Raw genomic sequence first — 24691 nt, forward strand, 5'->3', positions numbered from 1 at the left:
CATTGGGATACAAAAAATAGGACATTGTAAAATTGCCTTCTGTTTCTTTACTGAAAACCTGGATTCAAGGTTAACGTCTTTTTTCACTCCTAGAATCCCCAAATTTAGAGTTTATGCTGATAAATTCTGGGGAAAATCTATTTCTTCACCCATTCTCTTAGAGAGGCAATTCATTGTTTTTAGAACTATCAGGCACCTCCACCGTCTCCTCTCAAGCTCCTCCATCACCATGCTGATGTTCTGGGACAGCACTACGCCCTTGCTACACTTTACACATGTGGTGTTTCAGGGAGGCAGCCAGTCCCTACGCATCCATTTCTAGTAGACATCTGCTGCTTTTATTCAGTGTCCTTGAAGCCTTTCTTTGGGGAACTGCCCATCCCAGTTCCATGTGACTCTGTGAGGCTCTCAATCACCTGGACCTACCTTCCCAAAGGGTGGGGACGTGACTCAGCAGGGCCGTCAGATTCTTTTTCGGGATTTGGTTTTCATGCTGGGGGTGGCATGTAATACGATCTATTATTTCTGTCCTTGCTAAACTGGAAGGATATATAACTGGCTGCTGATGGTGATGATGCCTGTTATATGCTCTGAAGTCTACTTTGTCTAATACTAATATGGCCATTCCAGGTTTCTTTTGATTAATGTTTACATGGTATACCTTGTTCATCTTTTTACTTTTAACCTATTTGAGTCTTTATATAAGTTTGTTTCTTGTGCATAGCTCTTAGATTATTTTTTATTATTTGATTTTATCTCCTCTTATTGGCTTACTAGCTATTCCTCCCTTTTTGTGTGTGTGGTTGCTATAGGGTTTATAGTATACTTTAGCATATCACAATCTACCTTCAAGTAATATTATACTGCTCACATATAGTGTAAAAACCTTATTACAGAATACTTCCATTTCTTCCTTCCTGGCTTTTATGCTCTTGTTGTCAACACATACATTTTACTTCTGTATAAATATATTATAAACTCCACAATGCATTGTTATTATTTTTCTTTAAACAGTCAATTAACTTATATAGAGATTTCAAAAATAAGAAAAAAAGTATTTTATATTTACCCACGTATATTTACCATTTCTAGTACTCGTCCTTCCTTTGGGTAGATCCATAGTTCTTTCTGATAACATTTTTCTTCTGCCTAAAGAACTTCCTATGACATTTTTTTGCAATGCTGATGAGCTGATAATGAATTCTTTCAGCCTTTGAATGTCTAAAATAGTCTTCACTTTGCCTTCATTTAGGAAATATATTTCCTCTGGATATAAAATTCTAGGTTGACAGGTTTTTTTCCTTTTAGTACTTTAAAGTTATCATCTTCTGGCTTGCATAGTTTTTGGTGAAAGTCTACTGCCATCTTTGTTCCTCTGCATGTCGTATCTTTTTTCTAAGGGAGGGGAATTATTAGATCCATCTGTCATGGTTTACCCTTCTCTTCCACATTCTTGGAGATTTCCTTGCACAAATTTTTTCAGCTTACTAAATTATTCTTCAGTGTCAGTTATGCAATTCAGCTCATTTATTGAGGTTTCTATTTTTTAAATTGCATTTTACATTTTAAGATCTTAAATTGTGTCTTTTTCATCTGTTGAATTTATAAACACTTGTTTTTGTTTCACGGCTATGTCAGCATCTTTTATCTCTGTGAAATTACTAAATATATTTATTTTAAAGTCTTTCACTTTTGTAATGCTGCATTGAACGTCTTTGTATTCAAATAATTTTTACATACTCATTTCTTTAGGAATTTGTCCTATAAATAGAATATTGGGTCAAAGAGAATAAATAATTTTGAAGACTTTCTTGGAATCTTTTAATTTACTTCCTGGAAAAACAAAATCACTTCCACTATCATCCATGTATTCATTAATTCAAAATATTAGTAATTGAGTATGCATGTTGGCATCTGGCATGAATATCTGTTTTGCTACACCTTGCAATGGTTCAAACTATACTGAAATATATAAATTGCACTGGACCATCTCCTCCTCCTACTCCAGAGCATACACTGTTCTCCTCTACGTCCCCTTGAATACCTTTTGACATTTGGTGTCCCCTTCCTTTCGGGCCATATGCTTTCACTTCCAATGGCCTGCACCTGAGACTCTTCTTCAGGAAACTGCCCTTGGGCTCCTGGAGCTGCTTGCCACCGTGAACAGAGGGCTGGAAGTGCCAGGCAGTCACTCTCCCCCAGGGCATCCCTAGCCAGTGACTGGAGCTTGCGGGAGTATGAATACCCAGCTCCCTGCATCAGTCTCAACAACTCTGAGATGTAAATTGCACTCCAGAGTCCCCTGTGAGATAAGTGGCCCTTTTCAGAATTTTGCCTGAAATTGCACCTTTACTTGGGTTCTTTCCCTTCCTTGTCTTGCTTCCCCCAACCCCCTATTAATTTCTTCTCTAATAAATCACTTGCACTCAAATCATCTCAGTTCTGGGGAAATCGACCTAAGATACACTCCATCTCACCCTACTATAAACACTGTTAATTTGGAGTGTTTTGTCTCATCCTTTTTCTCTGGCTTCTACAACATGTATACACATGAAAAAAGTGTTACACCTTATACATATCATCTGTAACTGGCCTTTACTTATTTAGTAATATATCATGGACATCTCCTCAAATAAAAAAACCAATTCTCTGTGTAAAAAATGTTAGATCAACTTTATTGAGGTTCCGTACTATGGATATACTCTAATTTTTCAATTATCACTATAGATTGACATTAATATTATTTCAAATTTTGTGCTATTCAATCCTAAATTTAAAAAGTCAGCCTCTTGAGAGAGAAGATGACTTTTGCATTGAAGAAAGTTCTCTTTAGGTGTTAAGAGCTAGAGCTGGAAAGTCTGAGAACATGGAGAACATAATGTTTATGTTCTGGACTTGGGGTGAGAGGCTGTAAGATGACAATTTGGTAACAGGTTTCCTACCATTCAGGGAAGAAAGAAAACTCCTTCTTGGATTGGAGGCAAGTATTTTGGAAGAAACTGAGAGAAGAAAGCAAGAGAGCTTAGAAGCGCATGTGTGGCCTTCTTCCTGGCCTCTGCTTTGGTGTGAAAGCACAAGAGGAGGATTCATGTTGACTCCAGGCAGATTCTCGCTCAGTAAATCCTGTTCAGAAGACCGTGTTGGAGCCATTCTGATTGGCTGCTGCCAGTGCGCTGAGTATAGCTCAACATTTTGACTATCATTCTTGCCCTCAGGAAGATTTGTTGATCTAAAAGCAGAAAAGCTATGTCTTTGTCTGTGGAGCGGACAGAAACATATATTTTTGGAGGGTCCTCTTTAAGAAAATGAATAAAAATGTGAATATAAAATTAGGTATGGAAGTGAATATTGAGAATGAGAAAAGAAATTAAAACAAATCATAAACTTTTGAAAGTTGAAAAATACCACAAATATCCCGGAAATCAGAAAAACAATATAATATTTTTATGAATTAACTACCTGACATACCACAGACTAGCTCTGGCTAGTATATTTAAAACCTTGTTTCTCCTCTACTAGTCACATACTTCCAGTGCAGGCACTGGGGGATATGCCCACATTGCAACATGACCTCTGGCCCCACAGCTCTGTGTGGATCAGCGTGGATCAGCACAGCAGGCAGTTGGAAGCCATCCCTTCATCACAATGATTAGCAATAACTCAACTAAACATGGAAATGAGTGTGAATCATATAAACATACCCCACTAAACCTCAACTAAGTACATCCCCACCTCAACTTCCCTTAGCCAGATCCTCAGAATGGCTGGTAACTTCCAATGCCACCTGATCAGAAGCGAAGAATGACAGAAGGGACACTGGAGTGAAAAAAGATGGCAGCCTTTATCAATTAAAGTTACTTTTGCACTTTTTACAAAAATATAACCAAGTTGCAGCAGGCTGTTGGTGCCCCCATGCATATCTTCTCAGGCCTTCATTTGGCCTGGCTTTTGTCAGGAAATATATCTTTGGGCCTGAGAACTTTCCTTGGCAGATGGAATCTGAGGACACAGGGCATTTGGGAAGTGGCAGAGAATTAAGACACCTCCCGCCATACTCTGGGAGTCCTCCACCATGACTGAGTAGAGGTGGTGTAGAAATACCCCAGGACACTTCTCTCTCAGATGAGATCACTCTGAAGCACACAATTCCCCAACAAGATTAAGCTCCTACTATCCAGGGTAGACGCTGTTGATTATGCCCCGGGAATGGCTGCCTCCCCAGTTTCACTTCCCTGCCTCCCTACTGGTATTTCCTGGGATCCTCTACTAGATCAACCACTTGCGCTCAATCCTTGTCTGCTCCTAGGGGAGCAATATGGAGACTCATGTAAATGAATTGCCAGGGCCCCTCCTAGGGCAGGGGACTGTGAGTGACAGGCCCAGAAGCTTAAGCTTGATGAGCTTCAGGGTCTATTGCCTTTGCCTGTCTGCTACTCCAGCAGAGGATGGCTTGCAACCTGCCTTGTAGCAACATCTGGGGGCTGTAGCTGAATAACAATGGCAACAAGACGTGTTTCGGTAGAGCGGGCCTGAGATAGCTGCACCCCCAAGCCTTGACTCCTGCAGGTCATGGAGAGAATATCTGCAAAGTTTCCAAGGCTTCCAAGCAGGGAGCTGAGAACTGAGACCCAAGGGGACTCCTTCACGCAGTGTGTGAGATGGAGAGCCTACGCCAGGGACTGCATAGAAGATATAGTTGATTCTGGGAGGATAAATAGCACCCTCCAAGCTGAGGTGGGGCCCAAGTCAGCAGAAGAAAACCACTGAGCTTCCTCACAAGCAATCATTGTACAAAGCCAGTGCCGAGAATATGGCGGAAGTAACATCAGCCAGGGAGGCTGGGGTGCATGTTAAGAAGAGGGAGTCAACGCCCAAGGTGATCAAGATCAATATCTTTCGGTTGTGGCCAGAGAGGACAAAGGACAGCACTGATGAGGTATTGCCCACGCCCCATAAAGACAGGGCCATAAGCAAGGCCTGTACTTCCCCCAAACATGGACTCTTGCTGGGGAGAGAAAAAGAGAGGGAGGGAGAATCTTAAGAGTTTGCATTTTAAGCCAGAAGCCACTAAAGTACCTTGAACTGGCAAGAGGACAGTTTCAACCAGTAATGAAAATGGAAGCTTGAGAGCTAGAGTTACAGAGAAAGAAAGGACATTCCAACAAGTGCGCCCTGAAACATTCCTCTCAAGATTAGTGAACCCACTCTTTATCCTTGAACATTTGTCTTTGCACACGTCTGTGTTTATTTTTGTTGGAAAAATTCCAAGAAATGGTTTGCAAAAGCTGTTGATTTAAAAATGTATCTATTTTATCCAGATACCTATTTAATTCGATTATTAATTCTAGAAGTTTTTCGGTTGATTCCTTTCGGTGGTCTAGGCACGTAATCACATCACCTGTGCCTCATGGTAAACTCGTTTTCACAGTTCTATAGCTACATACTTCTGGCTTTGTTCTACGTCTTGTTGAACAAACCAGACTTCTAGAGCCACAAAAATTTCTTATTTTATTCCTAATTTCAATGGGAATATCACTGCTAGTTAACGACCATGTACTGAGCAGGCTCTACATGTCAGGCACCGTGCTAAGCACTCTACACGTGTGATCTTATTTCACTGTCACCACAACACTGTGAGGCAGCCACCGTCAACATCTCCATTTTACAATAAGGAAGCTGCGGCCAAGAGGTTCGATAACTTACTAAGACAGGAAGCGGCAGAGCCAGGATGTGAACCGTGACACTACAGCCTGTTGGTCTTACCTCCAGACAGGTGTGCTGGTAAATGTTTAACGTCCAATTTTCTGAGAAAAAGGCCCTGATTTGTAACATTTGCCAATTTTTATTGTGTAAATACCCCCATCATGACTGACATGGTGTCACTAGATATAGATTGGGGAAGAGACCCTCGTAATTCGGGAACTGGCCGCTCCCATCAATTCCAGCACTGTACCGTTATACCCTAAAGCCAGGAGGGGGTGTTACTTAAGACAGCGACTAGCTGAGATTCTTTGGTTTTAAGAAACAGAAATCAGCTGGTGCTGGCCCAAGCAGAAGGTGGAATTTATAAGGATACAGTCTCAGAACGAAGGGCAGGAGGGTCTTAGAAGGGCTGGGAATGAAGAACAGATGTGTTGCAGGGCCTCACAGGGTCCCTTCTCTCTTCTTCTCTGTTTACTGCAGGTCAGTGCTCTTGCATCTCCGGCCCACAGGACAGAACACTACTACCCATCGCTGCTCCTGAACTCGCTTGCTGCGGTTCCTGCCGCCAGCAGAGACGGCAGTCCTCTCTGCCTGGCTCAGCTGGGTCAAGGGTCAGCCCCAGGTCCACCATCTATCGCCATGCGCCTCTGTTCATGATCATATTGGAGTCTGAACTAGGACCAGCCCCTCTGTCTGTGAAATTCTGTTACGCTTGGGACCCGTCGTCTTGCTGGGGTCATCTGGGCTCCTCCCCATCCAGGTCCTGCCAGCCTCTCTGATGTCAGCCCCGTCGGTCTCCCCGTGCTCACTCTGCCGTTCTGGTCTGCTGGTTGGCCCTAGAGTATGACGAGCTCATCTCACCTCAGAGCCTTCGTACTTGCTCTTCCAATGTCTGGAAAACTTTTTTCACAGCTCCGCTCACAGCTCCTCTCACGGCTCACACGCTTCCTTCATACAGAGTCCTTCCATGAGCATCCTGCCTGAAACAGTGCAGTCCCTCCCTGCCTGTCATCTTGCCTGCTTTATTTCTCTTCGTCATGCCTGATAGTACCTGAAATCGTATCACTTATTCAACCGTTTGCTCATGGTCTCCCCACCGGCATGTAACCATGGCTGTGGGGACTTTGTCTTATTATGGCTGTATTTTCACACCTGGAACAGCGCTTGGCATGTAGTAGTAAATACTCAGAACCTGTCTGTTGAATGCTTGATTGAATGAATGAATGAGTGAGTGGCAGACTTATCGTGAAGTATATATTTAAAAGCAAACCTTAACTGTTGACCTTGTTTTCAATTTTCTTTACTCTGTACTTGAATAAAATAGCATTTCTTTAAAAATGAGATGCAATTCGGGTTTTTAATGGTGTGACCTTCCCTAATCTACCCCTCAGTGCACTTTCTCCCAACCCCCTCTACAGTATTCTAAACCAGTGAGGTTTTGCAGTAAAATGTGGAAACAGACTTTTGCTGTTTGTTCAAGGTAGGAAATAGTTGGTATTAATTAGATTTGGTGACCATATGCTTTCCTGGTAAGAAAGGGAGCGGCGTGAAGAGCTGATGTTTTGTTTTGTTTTTACAGACTCTGTGTAAGCAGAAAACATTGTCTATTTGTTTACAAGACTATTTCACAGATGACTCCTGCAAGAGTCGTCCTTAGTTAAATCCTGGTAAAGTAACTCACAGTTATCAAGCTAGATAGAAGAGGAAGAATGACTCTGCCTGAGAAAAGCATGCCCAAAAGATATGCCCCCCACAAAAGACATTTCTCTTTCTCATGAAAAATTCGGAGCAAGAAGGAAAATATTATTTTCACAAGAGAAAGCATGCATTTGGCCAGAAACAAGCTTTTTTCTTTCCAAAGCCGAGGAGATTTTCAGTTGAAGAAAATTGACAACTTTGCCTGCAGGCTGAATTTTGTAGTTCTCACCAGCACCTGCTGTGTTTACTGATGGCTTCACGTTCCCCCAACAGAGTCAAGATTAACTCAAGGATGGGTGTTCTCAGACATTTACCAGCAAAACGAACATTCTCTTTCTGTTTGTGGTGCTCCAGGCCTCATGTTCTTACCTTTGAAAAATTACCCCCAAAGTTGCTGCTTTCAAAGAGAGCGGTTGATCTATCTATCCGGTAGAGTTCACACTGCTGAAGCGGTGGTCTCACCCTTAGCTGCGCGTTAGATTCACCTGGAACTTAAGGAGAAAACACCAGCCCGGTGCCAGGACTCTACCGCGACCCAGCTGCATCAAAGGTGGACCCCGTAAGTCCTAACTGTTACTAGTTTTTGATCATCTGCCAGGTGATTGATTGCAAACGGTGGCCAGCCTTGAGACCCACACCCCCAGCCCCAGGCGCAGGTGCAGCTGAGGTCCATCCCGGATGGGGCGGCGGGGACTGCTCACCGACCCTGCTCCCAGGCAGCACTGTGAAGATGGTTGAGTCTGTCTGTCCTCTCTTACCTGCCTTTCCCTACCCCTCTCCCCATTCCTGGGAAACATCCCCTCCTGACATTTCGCAGGTGTTCTTATCTCCCCTGTGCCCATAGCTAAGTTATCAGGCTCCAAGGAAATTCTTCCTTGTTAAAAAATAACCCCACTGGGGCTGGCCCCGTGGCCGAGTGGTTAAGTTCGCGCGCTCCGCTGCAGGCGGCCCAGTGTTTCATTGGTTCAAATCCTGGGCGCGGACATGGCACTGCTCATCAGACCACGCTGAGGCAGCGTCCCACATGCCACAACCAGAAGGACCCACAACGAAGAATATACGACTATGTACCGGGGGGCTTTGGAGAGAAAAAGGAAAAAAATAAAATCTTTAAAAAAAAAAAATAACCCCACAAAGCTCTCGCCCTTTGCGGTGTAGCATTCTCTCTCCAAAAAACCAAAAAATGAAAACAAAAACAATAAGAACAACAAGAAATCCACCACATAATAGGAAAAAACTGTGGAATGCCACATAACACAGCTGGGGGGGTGGAGGTGAAATTAGGGAGAGGAGGGAAGCGGCCCCTGGTAAGCAGCGGTCTGCTCCAAAGGGCGGCTAAGGAACTCTGGCAAGTTATTTAACCTCTCTGTGCCTGAGTTTTCTTATCTGTAAAATGGGGTGGTATTAATACTGACCCACAAAGTTGTTGTGAGGATTAACTATGTAAAGCATTTGAAGCGTGCCTGATACACAATAAGTAGTCTATGCACATTAGCGGTTATTGCTGTCTCCATTATTGTTAATATTACTTCACAATCTTGAATTTATACTTGAGTGAGGGAGAGTTCCATATGGAGTAGGCAAATAAACTCAAACAGAGAAGTCATTGTGATAGATTTTCTTTTGCGGCTGACACACTGATAGAGTTTCAAAATATATTTTGAGCTATGGTGTACTCATTGGCATACAGGTGTGTCTAGCTCATGCATCCCAAGGCAATGTCTAATTTATGCCATCCAATTAGATGGATAAATTCTAAGAACTTTTGAAAAAACTTGCCTTTCTTTACTGTATAATCAACCTCGTACATCTAAGATTTGGGAGATGATGGAAATGAGAGCGAGCAGCTGCACGGCTGGAGAGAAACACGCGCCCTCTAATTCGCTAGTTCACTCAACGCATAAATTAATGAATTCAACAAATATTTAATAGTAAACTCTGGGCCAGATGTAGTGCCAGGAAGCAGGGATACCACAGGGAGGAGACGTAGTCCGTGCCCTCATGTAGCTCACAGGCCCCTGAGCGTCTGGAATGAGGCGTCGTCCAATTTCAAGCCATACACCAGAGTGATGAAGACTTGCTTAGACCCTGCTGTCTTCAGCATTGGGAGCCGACTGTCTACTTTGGTTTGAACCTTCTGGATAAACCATAATATGTGAGGACATTATGAATAGGTCAGACTCATTTCTCCTCTCAAGGATCTTATTTTTTCAGGAAGGCTGACTGGTCAAACAATTTCTGTGTTCCTTTGCAGGAAATATGCTTTTGGCCTACCACATGAAAAGTAAGAATACTTCTCACAAAGAACTGGGAGTAGAAGTACCCCCGGTAACTTAATGGCCTTCCATTCGTGGGAGAAACGCGCATGTCCATCCTTTGACACAGCTGTCCTTCTGTCTTCTTAGTGACTGATCTGAATGCACAGAATGTCAAATTCAGGGTGGGGGCGCGCTATTTTTTTCTTTTTTGGAATTTCCTAGAGAAAGCTTAAAAGGGCATTTTTGTTTGGCTTTGTTTTAAAGTTTCACTAAATCCTTAGAAGCTTCTGGATGGCTTAAGTGTTTTTAGATTATGCTAAAAGTACAGCCTAATTTTACACAAAAGCTCTTAAAATTGCCTAAAAATCTGATTTTTGTAAATGGAGTAACTTTTGGATTGAGCATAAAGTTCCTTTTAGTTTTGAAAAGACCTAAGATCTACCTCATAATCTAAGAGATCATTTAATTTTGAGCTTTAATTCACAACAACCATTATTTCACACCTGCCATTGTTCCACCTCTTTTCCTGTCACCTGCTATGAGGTGATAAGCTGCTGACTCCCAAGAAAGTGACCTGTGTGAGCTTAGTCTCTGATATGGCATTACTGTGACTTTTCTTTAAAAACTCATTTTTATTTGTATCAAATCTACTCTCTCATCTATTAGTTTTATAAGATCTAATTTGCTTTTTTTTTGGGTGGCAAGTCTCCAAGATGGGCACCAGTGGACCATGCTTTGGAATTCACGCTGTTTTCACTGACTGCTATCTGGCCTGTGGCTTGCTCTGACCAATAGAACGTGGTGGGAATGACGCGGAACCCCTTCCTTGACTAGCCTTTAAGGGGAGGGTGGCTTCTACTCTCTCTTCTTGGAATGTTTGCTTTTGGGAGCCCTGGGCTGATATAAAAGAAAACTCACTCCCCTGCTGGAGATAGCACTTGGGGAAACCATGTGAAGGGGCTCTGAGACCATATGGAGAAGGGCAAGTTCCAGCTGTCTCAGTGTCCTTGAGTTTCCAGATGACTCCAGCCCTAGCTGCCATTGGACTTCATCTACATGAAAGACTTCAAGACCCCAGCAAAGAACCACCCACCTGAGCCCAGCAACCCACAGAAAAGGGGGACAATAAGTGGCTGTTATTTAAGCCCCTAAGTTTTGAGGCAGTTATGCAGCATAATTAACAATATATGTCACATCTGTAAATTGTAAGACTCCAAATGAAAAGAAAGTGAACTGGTTTCCTCAGAACAATTCATATACTAACTTGGAGAATTTTCACAGGAAAGCAAGCTTGCCATGCGCTCAGTGTCTCGGTGAGTGAACAGCATTCTTATTCTCGATCGAAAAACTCATCAAAAAGTGGGATTCTCTCTGTCCTGGTCCTCACCAGCGCTCTCGGTTTCTTCTCAACTTTCCCCACCTCGTCTGAGTCAGAGCTGGAGCTGTCCCCGAGCAGCTGTCCCCGGGCCTCTTGTTCACGGAGCCATGTTTCCATTTTGCCAATTTTCCGGGGACAACAGTCATTCCTTGCTTGATGTTCCAAAAGTTCTGCATTCTGTGAATTTCCTACAAAAAATTAAAAATTCACTTAATTTTTTTCCCTGACAATGAGGTATTTATTTAAGAACATCTCCTCTTCCACCTTCATTATCTTCTTTTTTCCTAACACTATTTTAAATAATCAAGTCAATAGTTTTGCAGAATGACCCTAAATTTGGGCTTGTCTGTTTCCTTGTGATTAAATCAAGGTTAAGCATTTTTGGTGAGAATATTGCACAGGCGATGTCACCGAGTGTGATTTACTGAACACCTACTGCGTGCTAGGCGCATGATGTATAGACTTTCTAACCTTCACATCAACTCTGATTTCTTAGCAGAATCACCAAGGGAGCCTCTTAGAAACACAGCTGACTGGGCTGCACCCAGACCTGCAGAGCCGGGGAGTTCAAAGGGTCAGGCGTTTTATTTTACTTCCTATTTTCTTTTTAGAAGAGATTTAATTTATTTGTTTAATTTACTTTTTGGTGTGGAATTTTATGTCTGTCTGCATTCGCTTTAGCTTTTTGTTTGAGCAGTCCTCACTGCTCTTTTAGAACGCACTTCAGAACAAAGGGCGCTTCATTCAAGGAAGGCCGCTTTTAAGAAAACAAAATCTTAACGACCACTCCTGAGCTGGGGAAACCATCCTGAGTCAAGGCTCAGAGTCTCCCTTCAGCCTGGCTGGACCAGCCATAACTTTCTGGATGTCATCTTAATGACACTGTTTATTGAATCTTTTTTTTTTTTTTGCAAGGAAGATTGGTCCTCAGCTAACATTTGTTCCCAATCTTCCTCTTTCTTTCTTTTTACTTTTTTTCTCCCCAAAGCCCCAGAACATAGCTGTATATCCTAGATGCAAGTCATTCCAGTTCTTCTATGTGGGATGCCGCCACAGCATGGCTTGATGAGTGGTTCGTAGGATACAAATCGGTGATCCCCAGGCTGCCAAAGCAGAGCTTGCAACTTAACCCCTTGGTCCTGGGGCTGGCTCCTGTTTATTAAATCTTATGGCAGATTTTATTTAAGCCTTTGCTATCTAAAGTTGCATACTGTTGTGGAAGAAAATCAAGCATTTCAATGTGAGGATTCCCCCTTGTGATTCACTAGTTTCCTTTCCGCCTTCGTGAGGGGCTGCCCTCCTCTCCCTTGAGTATTATTATAATTACTATCATTGTCTACTTACACAGCACTGACAGAAAACTATAGCAAATTTATGTCTGCAGCCCTAATCTCTCTCCTGAGCTGTAGTAAACTTTTTTGTACAACTGGTCACCTCCACTTTGACGTTTCCTGGCAATACATCGGACTCACCCTTTCTTTCTCTCACAAACCCACCTTTCCTCTTTTCCTCTAATCCAGCAAATGGTCCTACCTTTGCCCTGTCATCGGCCTCGTCCTTCAAGAGAAACCCAAGGACCCTCCCGGCCTTCTCGCTTCCTCCACAAACCCACGTCTACTCCATCACCAAGTTCTGCCAATCCTACCTTGTAAATATCTCGTATCTGGCTCTTTGTCTCCATCCCATTGTCACCCTACTCTCCTGGTCCAAGCACCGTCTCTCACTTGTGCTGCTGCTCTGTCCTTCTACCCTGGCTCCGCACATCCTCTTGCACTCCTATCCTATCCATTCTCCACAGTGTAGACAGAGTGATGTTTAGAATATAAACCTGATTGTGTTGCTCCCCTGCCCTTTCAATGGCTTCCCAGTGATCTTAAGATAGAGTTCAAAGTCCTAATTTGACATGATTAGAAGACCCTGTGTGCTCTGGGCTCTGCCTATGCCTGCAGAGCCACCACCTGTCATTCTCTATCTGGATCTCTCTTCTCCACCAGTGTCTAGCATCCGTCAGCCTCCTTCCCACCTGAGGGCTTTTGCACGTGCTGTTATCAATTGCAGTTGAATGTTCCAGTGCTCTGGTCCTCACACTCACATGCATTCCTGCCCCCCTGGTCCAGCTACTTCCTGTCTCAGCTTAAACATCACTTCCTCATGGAAACTTCCAACTCCTCAGGTTATTAGGTCTCCCAGTTATACTCTCATTTGACTTCCCATTTATTGTCTGTACAGTTGTATAAGCTCCAAAGCCAGGAACCACATCTACCTTGCTCAGTAAGTATCTGTTGAATGAGTAAATGAATAAATGAATGAAAGGTAAGCCATCAGAGAACTTTGGGAGGCGGGAAGTATTGTTAACTAGGACCTGGGAAAGTCTTCATTCCTTGGGGCCAGATGGTGACAATCATCTCTGCCCTACAAATGAGCCCAGAACTACTGGAGGCATCGCTCAGACTGGGAACAGGAATTTCCTGCCGGCCAGAGGCAGGAGCTTTGAAACCGGAAGAGAACGTTTGTTAACAGTGGGATCTAGGGTAATATTAGCAATAGCTTAAGTCCCACAACTCTCTTAGTATTAAGATAATTCAGATCTAAAGTTAGAGTGTAAGGCAAAATTCACGTTTAGTTTCATCCTTGAAAATCCTTAGATCACCTGTGAAGTCCTGTATATAAAGTTTTGTAGACAAAGCACTGACATTTGAGAACTTCTGAGCTAGTGACGTCTTATTATGTGTTACATTTTTATAAATCTGTTTTTCTCTGTAGTTGCTAGACTTAAGAAAAAACTAAAAATAAAAACATAGCCTTTAAAAACCTAGATGGGTTTTAGGTGAGCAGAATAGAGGAAAGTGAATCCTACTTCAAAATTACTTTGGAGGAAGAGAGAAGCAACAGAGGTCAGTGGGGAAAGCAGGAGTGATCTTAGGTAGTACAAGGATCATGGAAAACAGTGAAAATGTTTCACGTTTGTGCATTTCATAACGTGTTTTAGAAAAATGTGCTGCCACTATATCAAACTCATAATTTCATGATTATTTCACAGACAAGGCTAAATTTTTTCTTTTAAAGATTTTATTTTTCCTTTTTCTCTCCAAAGCCCCCCAGTACATAGCTGTGTATTTTTAGTTGTGGGTCCTTCTAGTTGTGGCATGTGGAATGCCTCCTCAGCATGGCCTGATGAGCGGTGCCATGTCTGTGCCCAGGATTCAAACTGGCGAAACCCTAGGCTGCCGAAGCAGAGTGGGCGAACTTAACCACTCGGCCAGGGCCGGCCCCCAAGGCTAAATTTTAAAAACAAAACAAGATATCTTGAAGAAAAATACTAAGTAAATAATGGTACAGGTGGCCAGATAAGACCGGAATTGTGAAGATGACATTCAAATGATGTGTTTAGGGTGGCTTTTCCCCGAAGCATGGAGTTATTTTCACTGTAAGACATCAGTTCCATCTTCCTTCAGTTTTGTCCATATTCCCATGCAGTTAGACGGCAATTTACATTTCATATGTGCCTTTATACATATTAGAATAATTTTTGCATAAAACCTACATGGTAGACGATGGTTTATACTCATTTTACAGATGTGGAAACTGAGGCTCACAGAGGTTAAATAACTGGAATTTAGCTATACTCTCTATATAGAATAAAGCTATGTAGACAAATAAATAGTTAATATTTATTGAGAGGCTGCTCTGAACCAGGCACTGTTCTAGGACAAGCAGAGGTCCCTGCCCCCAGGGAGCTTCAATTTAGTAAGTGGACTGTTGGGGCTCAAATGAGGACTTTGATTGCCAGGCGAGTGCTTTTTCTACCCTCTATACTCATATCATGGCTTCTGGAAAGGGCAGGAGCCACATAAATATGTTTACACTCATAGCACTGTACACCCAAAAGAGTTATGTTCACCTGTGTAAGTTATATGTCACTATATGTTATATGTAATTAATTATATAGAAGTATGCAAACGCTATGTAAAGCGAGGCTGATTTCATTTTAAAGAGGCAGCAGAAGACAAAGACCAACTTTATCTCACAGGAGGCCTAAACTCTCATCCCACCTTCCAAAAGAGGAAACAAGAAGGGGCAAATACAGCATTAAATGAGTGGAGACGGGGACAGAGGAGCCTTAATTAACAGCACCCGACTAGCAGAACACTCATGTAAGTCTATGATCTTGGCTATGCTCCCCTTTTAGGAGAAAGCAAAGTAAACTGCTTTGAGGAGACAGAGGGAGAAATCAAAGATGCTCTCTGGGAATAAGCAGGAAGGAACCACTGCTCGAGGACATGCCTGGTGTAGGGGTGAGGTCGGTAGGCTTTGCAGAGGGCAGCCTTCTCTTGCAAGATAAGGTTGAGGACTCAGGACCTGTACATCTGCAGACACTTCCCCTGTTGTCCTGGACAGAGCTGCGAGTCCCTGGAGTACTGATGAGGCCATAAGAGGGGGTGGGAGGGAGTGCACACTTTGGAGTCAGAAGGAGCTGGCCGTGAATCCTGGCTCTGTCACATGGGGGCTCATAGTAACTCCTGCCTTCCAGGCAGTGTGAGGATTGCACACCATAATGCCTGTTAGGGTGGACCACAGGGCCTGGCTCACAGTGAGCACTTGGTAAACTGTAGCTGGAACGAAATGAAGCAGCTTTAAAAAGCATCAGGAGAGCAGAGGAAACGACCTTCCCCATGTGCCACAGGCTCTCCTCGCCCTCCCCCAGACCTGCGTGTCTTCTAAAAGCTTCACCAACATTGATTTTTCTTGGCCTGCCTTCAAGTGATGACTCTAAGTGTCTACCTTTAGCTGAGACACCTTTCTTGGTTGTTTTGCCAGTATTTTTTAAATTGCAAAAGTTGCTTGTCTATGTGACGACAGCACATATTTCATTCTTGGACTTGGGAGTATAGGTTAAATAGATGCCCCAGGTAGATTTTCAATTATTCAGCCTTTTCTTATTTAACCAACTTATTGATTAAGCATCTTGTTCCTCTGAGCAGAAGCAGCGTCTCTTTCAACTGGCAATTTTGCATCCTAGAAGCTCGAGACCTCCAGGGGCACAGGCAACATCTCTGTAGCCCTCTCGCTCAGTGGTCAGTCTTGCTGCTGTGGGGATTTGGCCCACAGCACAGTAATCTGCGTGACGGAACAATGCTGTACATCTGCAACTGCGAGCTTGCCCTGCGGAATACACAGAGGGGAAGCTTAATGGGATGCTAACTGGTGAGGCAACACAGCACAGAGGTTATGAACACTGATTTCTGTTGGAAATCACAGAGCAATCTGAGGTCGCTGAGCAATCTGGCCTTGCTGGAGTGTGGGGGTTGGGCGCAAGAGTGGCAGGAGATGAAGCCAGGAAGGGCGGCAGTGGCTAGACGCTGAAAGCTTGGAGAACCAGGGTAAGCAGTTCAGACTGTGTCCTCAGCTGAGGGAGACTCACTGAAGGATTTTAAAAATTTTAGCAGAAGCGTGCTATGGTCAGATTTGCATTTTATAAGATTACTCTGCTGTTAGTGCAGTGTTTCCAGAACTTTATTGTGCATGAGAATCACTTTGGGATCCTGATAAAATGCAGATCCTGATTGAGTAGGTCTGGGGTGGAGCCTGAGATTCTGCATTTCAAATAAGCTCCCAGGTGATGCAGATGCTGTGGTCTTTGGACAATACTTTGAACAGAAGCAGAGCAGTGGTTCTGAAACTTTAGAGGCACCAGAATCACCTGGGGCGGGGGGTTAAACCTAGATTGCTGGGCCTCACCCCTACAGCTTCCGATTCAGTCATTCTGGCAAGAGCCCTAACTACTCCCAGGTGATGCTGGTGCTGGTTGTCTGTGGACCACACTGAGAACCACCAAGGTGGAGGGTTAATGGAAGGAGGGTAAGATCTGGGGGAGGAGCGCAGTCAGGAGGCCGTAGCAGTAGCCCTAGTGTGGCATGACGACCTAAGGGTGGCATTGGGAATGGAAGAGAGAGCGGACGTTTCAGTGCCAGGTGACATCAGCGGGACTTTGTGAGTAAACAAGTGCAAGGAGAGGGAGCAGAAAGGTGGAAAGGCTCAGGTCTCGGCCTGAGTGACGGACAGCATGGAGACCTCACCGACTGAGACAGTGCGTGCAGCAGGAGCAAGCTGGGGTGGGCAGTGACACTGGATTCAGCTTTAGACATTCTGAAGGAGCCGAAGAGGGCTGCAGGGGAAAGAGGCGGGTAGGAGAGAGAGTGGCTGCAAATGGCACCAAACTGGCTGATACCCAATCACCATTTAATACATCTCCATGTGCTTCATTCTCTTTAACTACAAGATGAGGCTCTTTGCCTTTTCTCCTCCTAAGGATGGAGCAGGGATTGCAACAATTCAGGGAAAGGACAGTGAACTTCTGAAAAGACACATCTTATTACAGTGCTTAAGCTTCTGTCTTTTCCTCTTGGCCACCCAAAATTACGTGACAATATGATCATTACATTCCAGGAAGTACAATGTCAGCAGGCTATTTGCTATCCACCCCTGCTACCGGAAGTTTATTTGATGAAATTTTAAAAACACTTCAAATATTTTATTTTGCTAAAAAAATTACGTGACTCACCTAGACTTCTGTTCAAGGTTTCATCAGGCAACAAGGTTAGGAGTTCACCACCATCATTTATTGGGATGCTTTGAAGGATTTTCTTGGCTTTATGGTCCCTCAGATTTTGCTTATTAATTCTCGCCTCCCTGTGAAGACTTTTCTTCAACTCCACTTGGGCCTGAAAATGATCAGCTATAAATGGTTAATGTTCTCCCCCTGAGCTACTTCCACCAGAATAGGTCAACAGATGAGCCACTTTGCAAGTTGTGTGCTTATCTGCACACATCAGTGGTCCCCTAACCAGAACACTTTTTTTTATTTCCCATTAGAAGATATGGAAACTCTCTTTATGCACAGGCTTGTTAGGAGAATGGAGAGCATGCCCACAGTATCAAAAAGGTATTGAGATGAAGACCTTTGTAAAAACATTTCCCTGTAGGCCAGCTGATCTATTTGGAATTGCAGAAGACAATGACTTTAGGCTTATTTGCTAGAGTGAGGAATTTGGAATACAACAGTCACAGAAGACATTACTGTAAAGGGGTTTGTTACAAGAGATCTTTCTTGTAAGATAATTCTATGGGATGAATTGTGGAGAGATGCCGAGGTATCAAAAAGACCAAATCACCCCCCTCCATTTACTAAACCAGAAAAAATTATTTGACCCCAATTTCCTACTGGAGCCAGAATGTCATAGTAGGAATTTGTTTAAAAAAAAGAGGGAGCCTTGCAACACAGGCGCATCCCTTGGAGGAGTGAAAATAGAACAGACTCAGCGGGGCTGGTAGCAGAAGGGATCTTGCCCATTCTTCCCAGCTCCAGGAGTTGAACTTTGGGCTCCAATGACTATATTTAAAGTGCTAAGTAAAGACTGGAGAGGAATGCTTAACCATATTCATGTGCCAGGGCAGTGACTATGTCAAGTAAATTTGGTAAATATGACACTCTTCTTCTCTCTGTTCATATTTACCTCTTGTCTTTTACGGTTCATTTCCAGCATTTGCATCTTATGTAAATATTGTCTTTTCCCGGAAGTATGAATTGGAGTTTGCATCTTCTTTTCTGATTCCTGCTATGAAAGATGACACACTCATTACTATGGGGTAATTTGTTACTGACTCTGAAATCCATAGCTTGAAATCCTTTTTGGAAGAGAGTGAGATCTTAATCAATCATTAATCATAATCCATAGAGATCTCATGATATCAAAGGTGGATTATTGCAGTTCCCCGACAAGTCCTTTGTGTAGCTATCAGTGAATGAAGTGGAGCTTTGCTGTGTATATAATGTAGTTTTTAAGGTTCCTGTAGAGTTTTGCAAACTTTGAATGGAAATATCTTTCCACAACTCATTTTGACAAGATATCACTTCCCCTGTCAACAGATGCTTATTACTATCTCCCCAGAAATGTATTCTGGTTGATGAGGCCTGCCTCTCTCTCCTGCCTCTTCTGCCGTTGACTAGTTATCTGCCTGTGAAATTAGAGAGGAGCCACTGCATGGTTAAATGGAAGCTATTTCTATAACGTGTATCCCACATACCAATACAAACCCTGGTATGTTGCAGTTTAGGAAGGATTTGAAGTTGATTATCAGTAACTTTGGTGATCTCGCCCTGGAGCCTCATAAACTCCAGTGGGAGTGTACAGACAGTTATTGAGGGCAACCAGGGTGGATATACTCTCATTCCTCACTTGCTGTGGCCAGGAAAGGGAAGATGTGGCAGTCAAATGTGTTCAGTGACATCTTTTATGTTGCCCTGTGGACAATGACAGTGTTGGCTGATGAGAACCTCAGGGAGGGGCCCATCTCCACAGGCATCGTCAGCATCACAGTCATGGCCCTGAGAATCTAAAAGCACCTGGACATCTTTTGCCAAACCAACCAGCCACGCAGCAGCATCTAGCTGGCTCCACAATGAATCAGGAGTGGAAAGTGGCAAACGTCTACTCCTACCTCACAGTTTTGATTCCTACATGAAGGCAGTTTTCTCAGCAGAGTGTGACAAGTTTATAAAAGGAAAACGCTCTAGAGAAGACCCTTTCCAGGATTGCTGTTTGGTGAGGTTGTGGTAAATAAGTCAAGAACAACTTATAGATATGATTTTCCTTGAAAACTGAGAATGAGAAGAAATTTCAAACTGAGGGGAAGAATGAAAGGGGAGAGTTATGCTGGATTTTTCACAAATCTGAACACTTCTAGAATCACCAATTTCCAAATAAAATTCCTCTCTTTCACCTACATCTGCCTGTTTTCACAGGAAGCAGAGAAGGGCCCAGAGATCATCTGAGAGGCCAGAGTAGTTGCCAGTCGGAGGCGGGCCCAGCAGAGAATGGATAGCTTTGGAAAGTTCTGACTCTGACTGACTTCATAGTTTGCTGTGTCTTGGAAGTCCTCAGTGCAGGGGTGTGTGAAAGGGAGAGCCAGCCTGTCCCCACCCCTCGGCTATCACTGCAGTTCACCTTTGCTTTGTGAGCTGTCCAGGCTTCTTGCTGGCTCAGGAGCCTTTCAGAAGTAATTACATGTGGCAGGTCAACGGGTTCAAGCTTCTAGAAGTCCAACATTTAGAGCGTTCAGCATTCCTCATGCCATGAGACGATGAAACATAAAAGCCAGACATTAAACTATCTTAACACTTTATAAAAGTAGCACTTACTCCTGAGAGCACATAGGCAAGGCGATTTCAACAGGATTACGGTCATGTCTGTGCAAAAGGCTTTTCAACCTACCCGGGTTCTTGATTGTTCTATTGCACTGTTGCCAGTGACTTATTGATCTAAATAGAGAGTTAAAAGACTAAGAATCCTTTGCTGTCTGCATTGAGGGAGCATGTCTAAAGTTATCAAACAACAAGCATCTTAAAATATTAGAGATGAAAGAGGTACCAGGAAGTTACTCTATTTTACTCATCCCTTGACCACCCAGACGAACGATTCTAGTCCTTAGGGAAGTGACTCATTTGTAATATCTCCAGAGAAGCCCCCTCAGCCTCCTCAGTAGTAATCACTTGTTCCTATGAGGCACATTTAAAATGGAAGTGCAATGTGCTAAAAAATATGAGACATGGCTCTTTCTAGTAGGGGCTTGCCTTTATGGAGGAGGTCATGCTGGAGTTTCAAGGGGTCACTAAGACTGGGCACAACTGATGAACTGGTGGATCTGCCTTCAGTCCTACTTGCCTTGATGACTCAGTGCTCTGGAAGCTGGAGTACTGGGAAGTGATTGAGCAGGCCTGGGAGACAGAGGCTGGTCTCTTCACATTGACATGCAATCAGGGACCTTGAGGCTCCCAGAGTTTATTTGTCCACTCAGTGAGTACTTACTGAATGACTGCTACATTCCAGGCATGGGGGTGCAACGATCAACAGAAATGAGCATGGTCTCTATGGAGCTTAAAACCAATGGGGGTAGGCATAGAGTGATGTCAGCATGATGACAGACTGAGTTGTTCCCTTTGTCTCTCCCCTGTAAGTTATAACCACTCAGACATCCATTGACCAACAAAGGAGTCCCTGCACAGCTACCAGAATGCCTGAGAGATCCATGCATCTATGTATCTGAAGGTGGGTGGACTGGACCTCCCAGAGGCAGTGGAACTAGGGGAACAGGCTCTTCCCCAGCAGTGATGATCAAAAATGTGGATCCTCACACTGTCGTGCATTTTGGTGGCCACAGGCTATAGGGGCAAACACAGCACTCTTGGCTTAGATCCTGGCCCCCAACCCCCCAGCAGTGGTGGGTGGTGCACACACCCTGAGGATTCAAGACACAGAGTGGAGCCAGTGAGCCAGCCCCTGCCGCCCCCCCCCCCCGCCCCCCACCGCCAGGGAGTAGTGCTGGTCTTTCCAGCAGTGGGGACAGCATCCAAAACCTGAATTTCCCCGGCAGGGGTGGGGTGCCCTGAATTGAGGTTTCAAAGTACACTGGCACATGCCAGCACCAGTGACCAGAGGCTGCATGAGCAGCAATGACACTCATTTGTGGTTTAGCCCCTGGCTCCCCACAGTGGTGATGGATGGTGCACATGTCCTGAGGATGCAGGACACAGAGCAGTGCCAGTGACCCAGCCTCCTCCTCCCCTGGCAGTCGTCCTGGTCTTTCCAGCATTGGGACAGTATCCGAAATGTGGATTTCCCTTGCAGGAGCAGTGTGCCCTGAGCTGAGGTCTCAAAAAGCACACTGGTGTGCACCAGTGCCCAGAGGCTGCAGGACCAGCAACAACACTTGCAGATTAGCTCCAGTCCCTCCCCCGATGGTGGCACGTGGCACTTGTGACCTGAGGCTTCAGGAACCACAGCAGAAACCGTGACTCAGCCCCCAGTGGTGGCACCCCCAACACTGGGTCTACCAGCGGTGGGGGCTTCATACAAGAACCAAGGCCCCTGGCAGCAGTGCTGCCAGCACCCCTAAATAACCCAGGAGTGGCAGTGTGGGTGGTACATTGGGCACCCGCACTTGAGCCTGTGGAGATCCCACAGAGAGCCAGTGGGGGAACATAAGACCCAGGCAATCCCGGAAGCAGCAGAAGTGCTCATGGCCTGGTGACCCCAGTGGCAACACTTGAGACTGCAGCGACATCATAAGCAGCAAGGCACCAGCAACCTCAGAGGCATAAGTGACACAAAGAAGGCACTGACAATGACTCTAGCAGAGGCAGTGGATGATGGAAAGCAAATACAACCAGAAGCAGCTCAGAACCAAAGTAACCAAAGCCATAGTCAAATAAGAAAGGCGGTTGCTACCACAAATGTGCTGGCAGAGAATCAATTCATTAAGTATCATGAAGAACTACCATAACACAGTAGAACAGGAAGAGAATGACAACCCTCCAGAAGCCAAATTTGAAGTCACAGGAGATTACAATCTAACTGACAGAGAATTCAAAATAGTGTCATGAAGAAACTCAGTGAGTTACAAGAAAACTCAGAAAGACAGTTCAATGAGCTCAGGAATAAAATTAATAAACAGAAGGAATACTTCACCAAAGATATTGAAACTCTAGGAAAAAAACCCCAGAAATACTGGAGATGAAGAACACAATTAATGAGATGAAAAATAAAGTAGAAAGCATTAAAAATAGAGCAGACCATATAGAAGAGAGAATTAGTGAGCTTGAAGATAGAAGCCTACAAATGATTCAGGTGGAGGAGGAGAGAGAACTAAGGCTTCAAAAAAAGGAAGAAATTCTACGATCAATATCTGACTCACTTAGGAAAACTGACTTAAGGATAATAGGTATCCCAGAAGGAGAAGAGAGGGGAAAAGGAGCAGAGAGCTTATTCAAAGAAATAATAACTGAGAACTTCCCAAACCTGGAGAAGGAACTGGACATACAAGTACATGAAGCTAATAGAACTCCTAATTACCTCAATGCAAAAAAAAAAAAAAAAAAACTTTCTTCAAGGTTTGTAATATTAAAACTATCAAAAGTCAATGACAAACAAAGAATACTAAGGGCAGCCAGAGAGAAGAAAATAACCTACAAAGGAACCCCATCAGGCTTTCAGCAGATTTCTCAGCAGAAATCCTGAAGGCTAGGAGAGAGTAGAATGATATATTCAAAATACTGAAAAACAAAAATTACCAGCCAAGAATACTCCATCCAGCAAAATTATCCTTCAGATATTATGGAGAAATAAAAGCTTTCCCAGACAAATAAAAGCTGAGAGAGTTATTCACCACTAGACCTGGCTTACAAGAAATGTTGAATGGGGCCCTCCTACCTGAAATAAAAAAGCAAAGATTTACAAAGCTCTGAGCAAGGAGATAAATAGATAGGCAGAATCAGAAAATTGCAGCTCTATATCAGAATAGGTTTGTAAACACTTAATTATAACAGAAAAGATAAAGGGAAAGAAAGCATCAAAAATAACTATAACCACTTCAATTTGGTCACAAACTCACAACACAAAAAAGAATAATTAGTGACAACAAAAACATAGACAGAAAAGAGGAAAAGGACAGAACCTACATAGGCAAATGACGATAAGATGCTATCAGCAGAAAAAGGACGATCTTATCTATGAGACCTTTTATACAAACCTCATGGTAACCACAAAACAAAAAATCAGAGCAGAGTTACAAATCATAAATAAAGAGAAAAATGATAAAAACATACAAAACCCACCAAACTGAAATGGCAGTCAGAAATACAAGGAAAAAGAAACAATGAAATATAGAACAACCAGAAAACAAAATATAAAATCTCAGTATTAAGCTCTCATATAATCAATAATCACTCTAAATGTAAATAAATTCAATTCTTCAATCAAAAGACACAGAGTGGCTGGATGGATTAAAAAAAAAAGACCCAACAATGTGCTGCCTCCAGGAAACACATCTCAGCTCTAAGGACAAACATAGGATCAGAGTGAAGGGATGGAAGATGATACCCTAAGCAAATGGCAACAAAAAGAAAGCAAGTGTAGTCACACTTATATCAGGAAAAACAGACTTCAAGACAAAAAAGATAAGAGACAAAGATAGGCATAATATAATGATAAAAGGGACATTGTACCAAGAAGACATAACAATTATTTATATATATATACACATACCTAACACAGGAGCACCACAGTATATCCAGCAACTATTAGCAGACCTAAAGGGAATTGACAGCAATGCAATAACAGTAGGAGACTTTAACACTCCACTTATGTCAATGGATAGATCATCCAGACAGAAATTCAACAAGGAAACAGTGGTCTTAAATGAAACACTAGACCAGATGGACTTAATAGACATATAGAGAACATTCCATCCAAAAACAGCAGAATACATGTTCTTCTGAAGTTCACATGGAACGTTCTCAAAGGTAGACCATATGTTGGAAAACAAAGCAAGCCTCAATAAATTTAAGAAGATTGAAATCATATCAAGCATCTTTTCCAACCACAATGGTATGAAACTAGAAATAAGCTACAAGAAAAAAGCTGGAAAAATCACAAATATGTGGAGACTAAAGAACATGCTACTGAACAACTACTGAATCAATGAAGAAATCAAAGGAGAATCAAAAAATACCTGGAGACAAATGAAAATGAAAACAGAACATACCAAAACTTATGGGATGCAGCACAAGCAGTACTAAGAGGGAAGTTTATAGCAATAG

At 43.3% G+C, this 24691-nt stretch overlaps 1 protein-coding gene across 6 annotated transcripts in view; it reads right to left on the minus strand.

The window, feature by feature from the left end:
• Positions 1 to 9399: 9399 nt before the first annotated feature.
• CCDC198 (coiled-coil domain containing 198) overlaps positions 9400 to 24691 on the minus strand; it is a 32051-nt gene continuing 16759 nt past the window's right edge. For 3 of the 6 annotated variants that reach the window (XM_008531690.2, XM_070592864.1, XM_070592863.1), the window contains 4 exons: positions 20043 to 20129; positions 18552 to 18650; positions 17600 to 17759; positions 10897 to 11225 (listed from right to left, as the gene is read on the minus strand). In XM_008531690.2, coding sequence (XP_008529912.2) covers positions 10990 to 11225; positions 17600 to 17759; positions 18552 to 18650; positions 20043 to 20129 — 582 coding nt within the window. In that variant the 3' untranslated portion in view covers positions 10897 to 10989. Of the gene's footprint in view, positions 9539 to 10896; positions 11226 to 14105; positions 16201 to 17599; positions 17760 to 18551; positions 18654 to 20042; positions 20130 to 24691 lie in introns of those variants that run through there. The other 3 variants (XR_011532589.1, XM_008531688.2, XM_070592862.1) reach the window with 3 other exon arrangements.

The sequence above is a fragment of the Equus przewalskii genome, chromosome 25 (genome assembly GCF_037783145.1).
Source record: "Equus przewalskii isolate Varuska chromosome 25, EquPr2, whole genome shotgun sequence".
Lineage (NCBI taxonomy): Eukaryota > Metazoa > Chordata > Mammalia > Perissodactyla > Equidae > Equus > Equus przewalskii.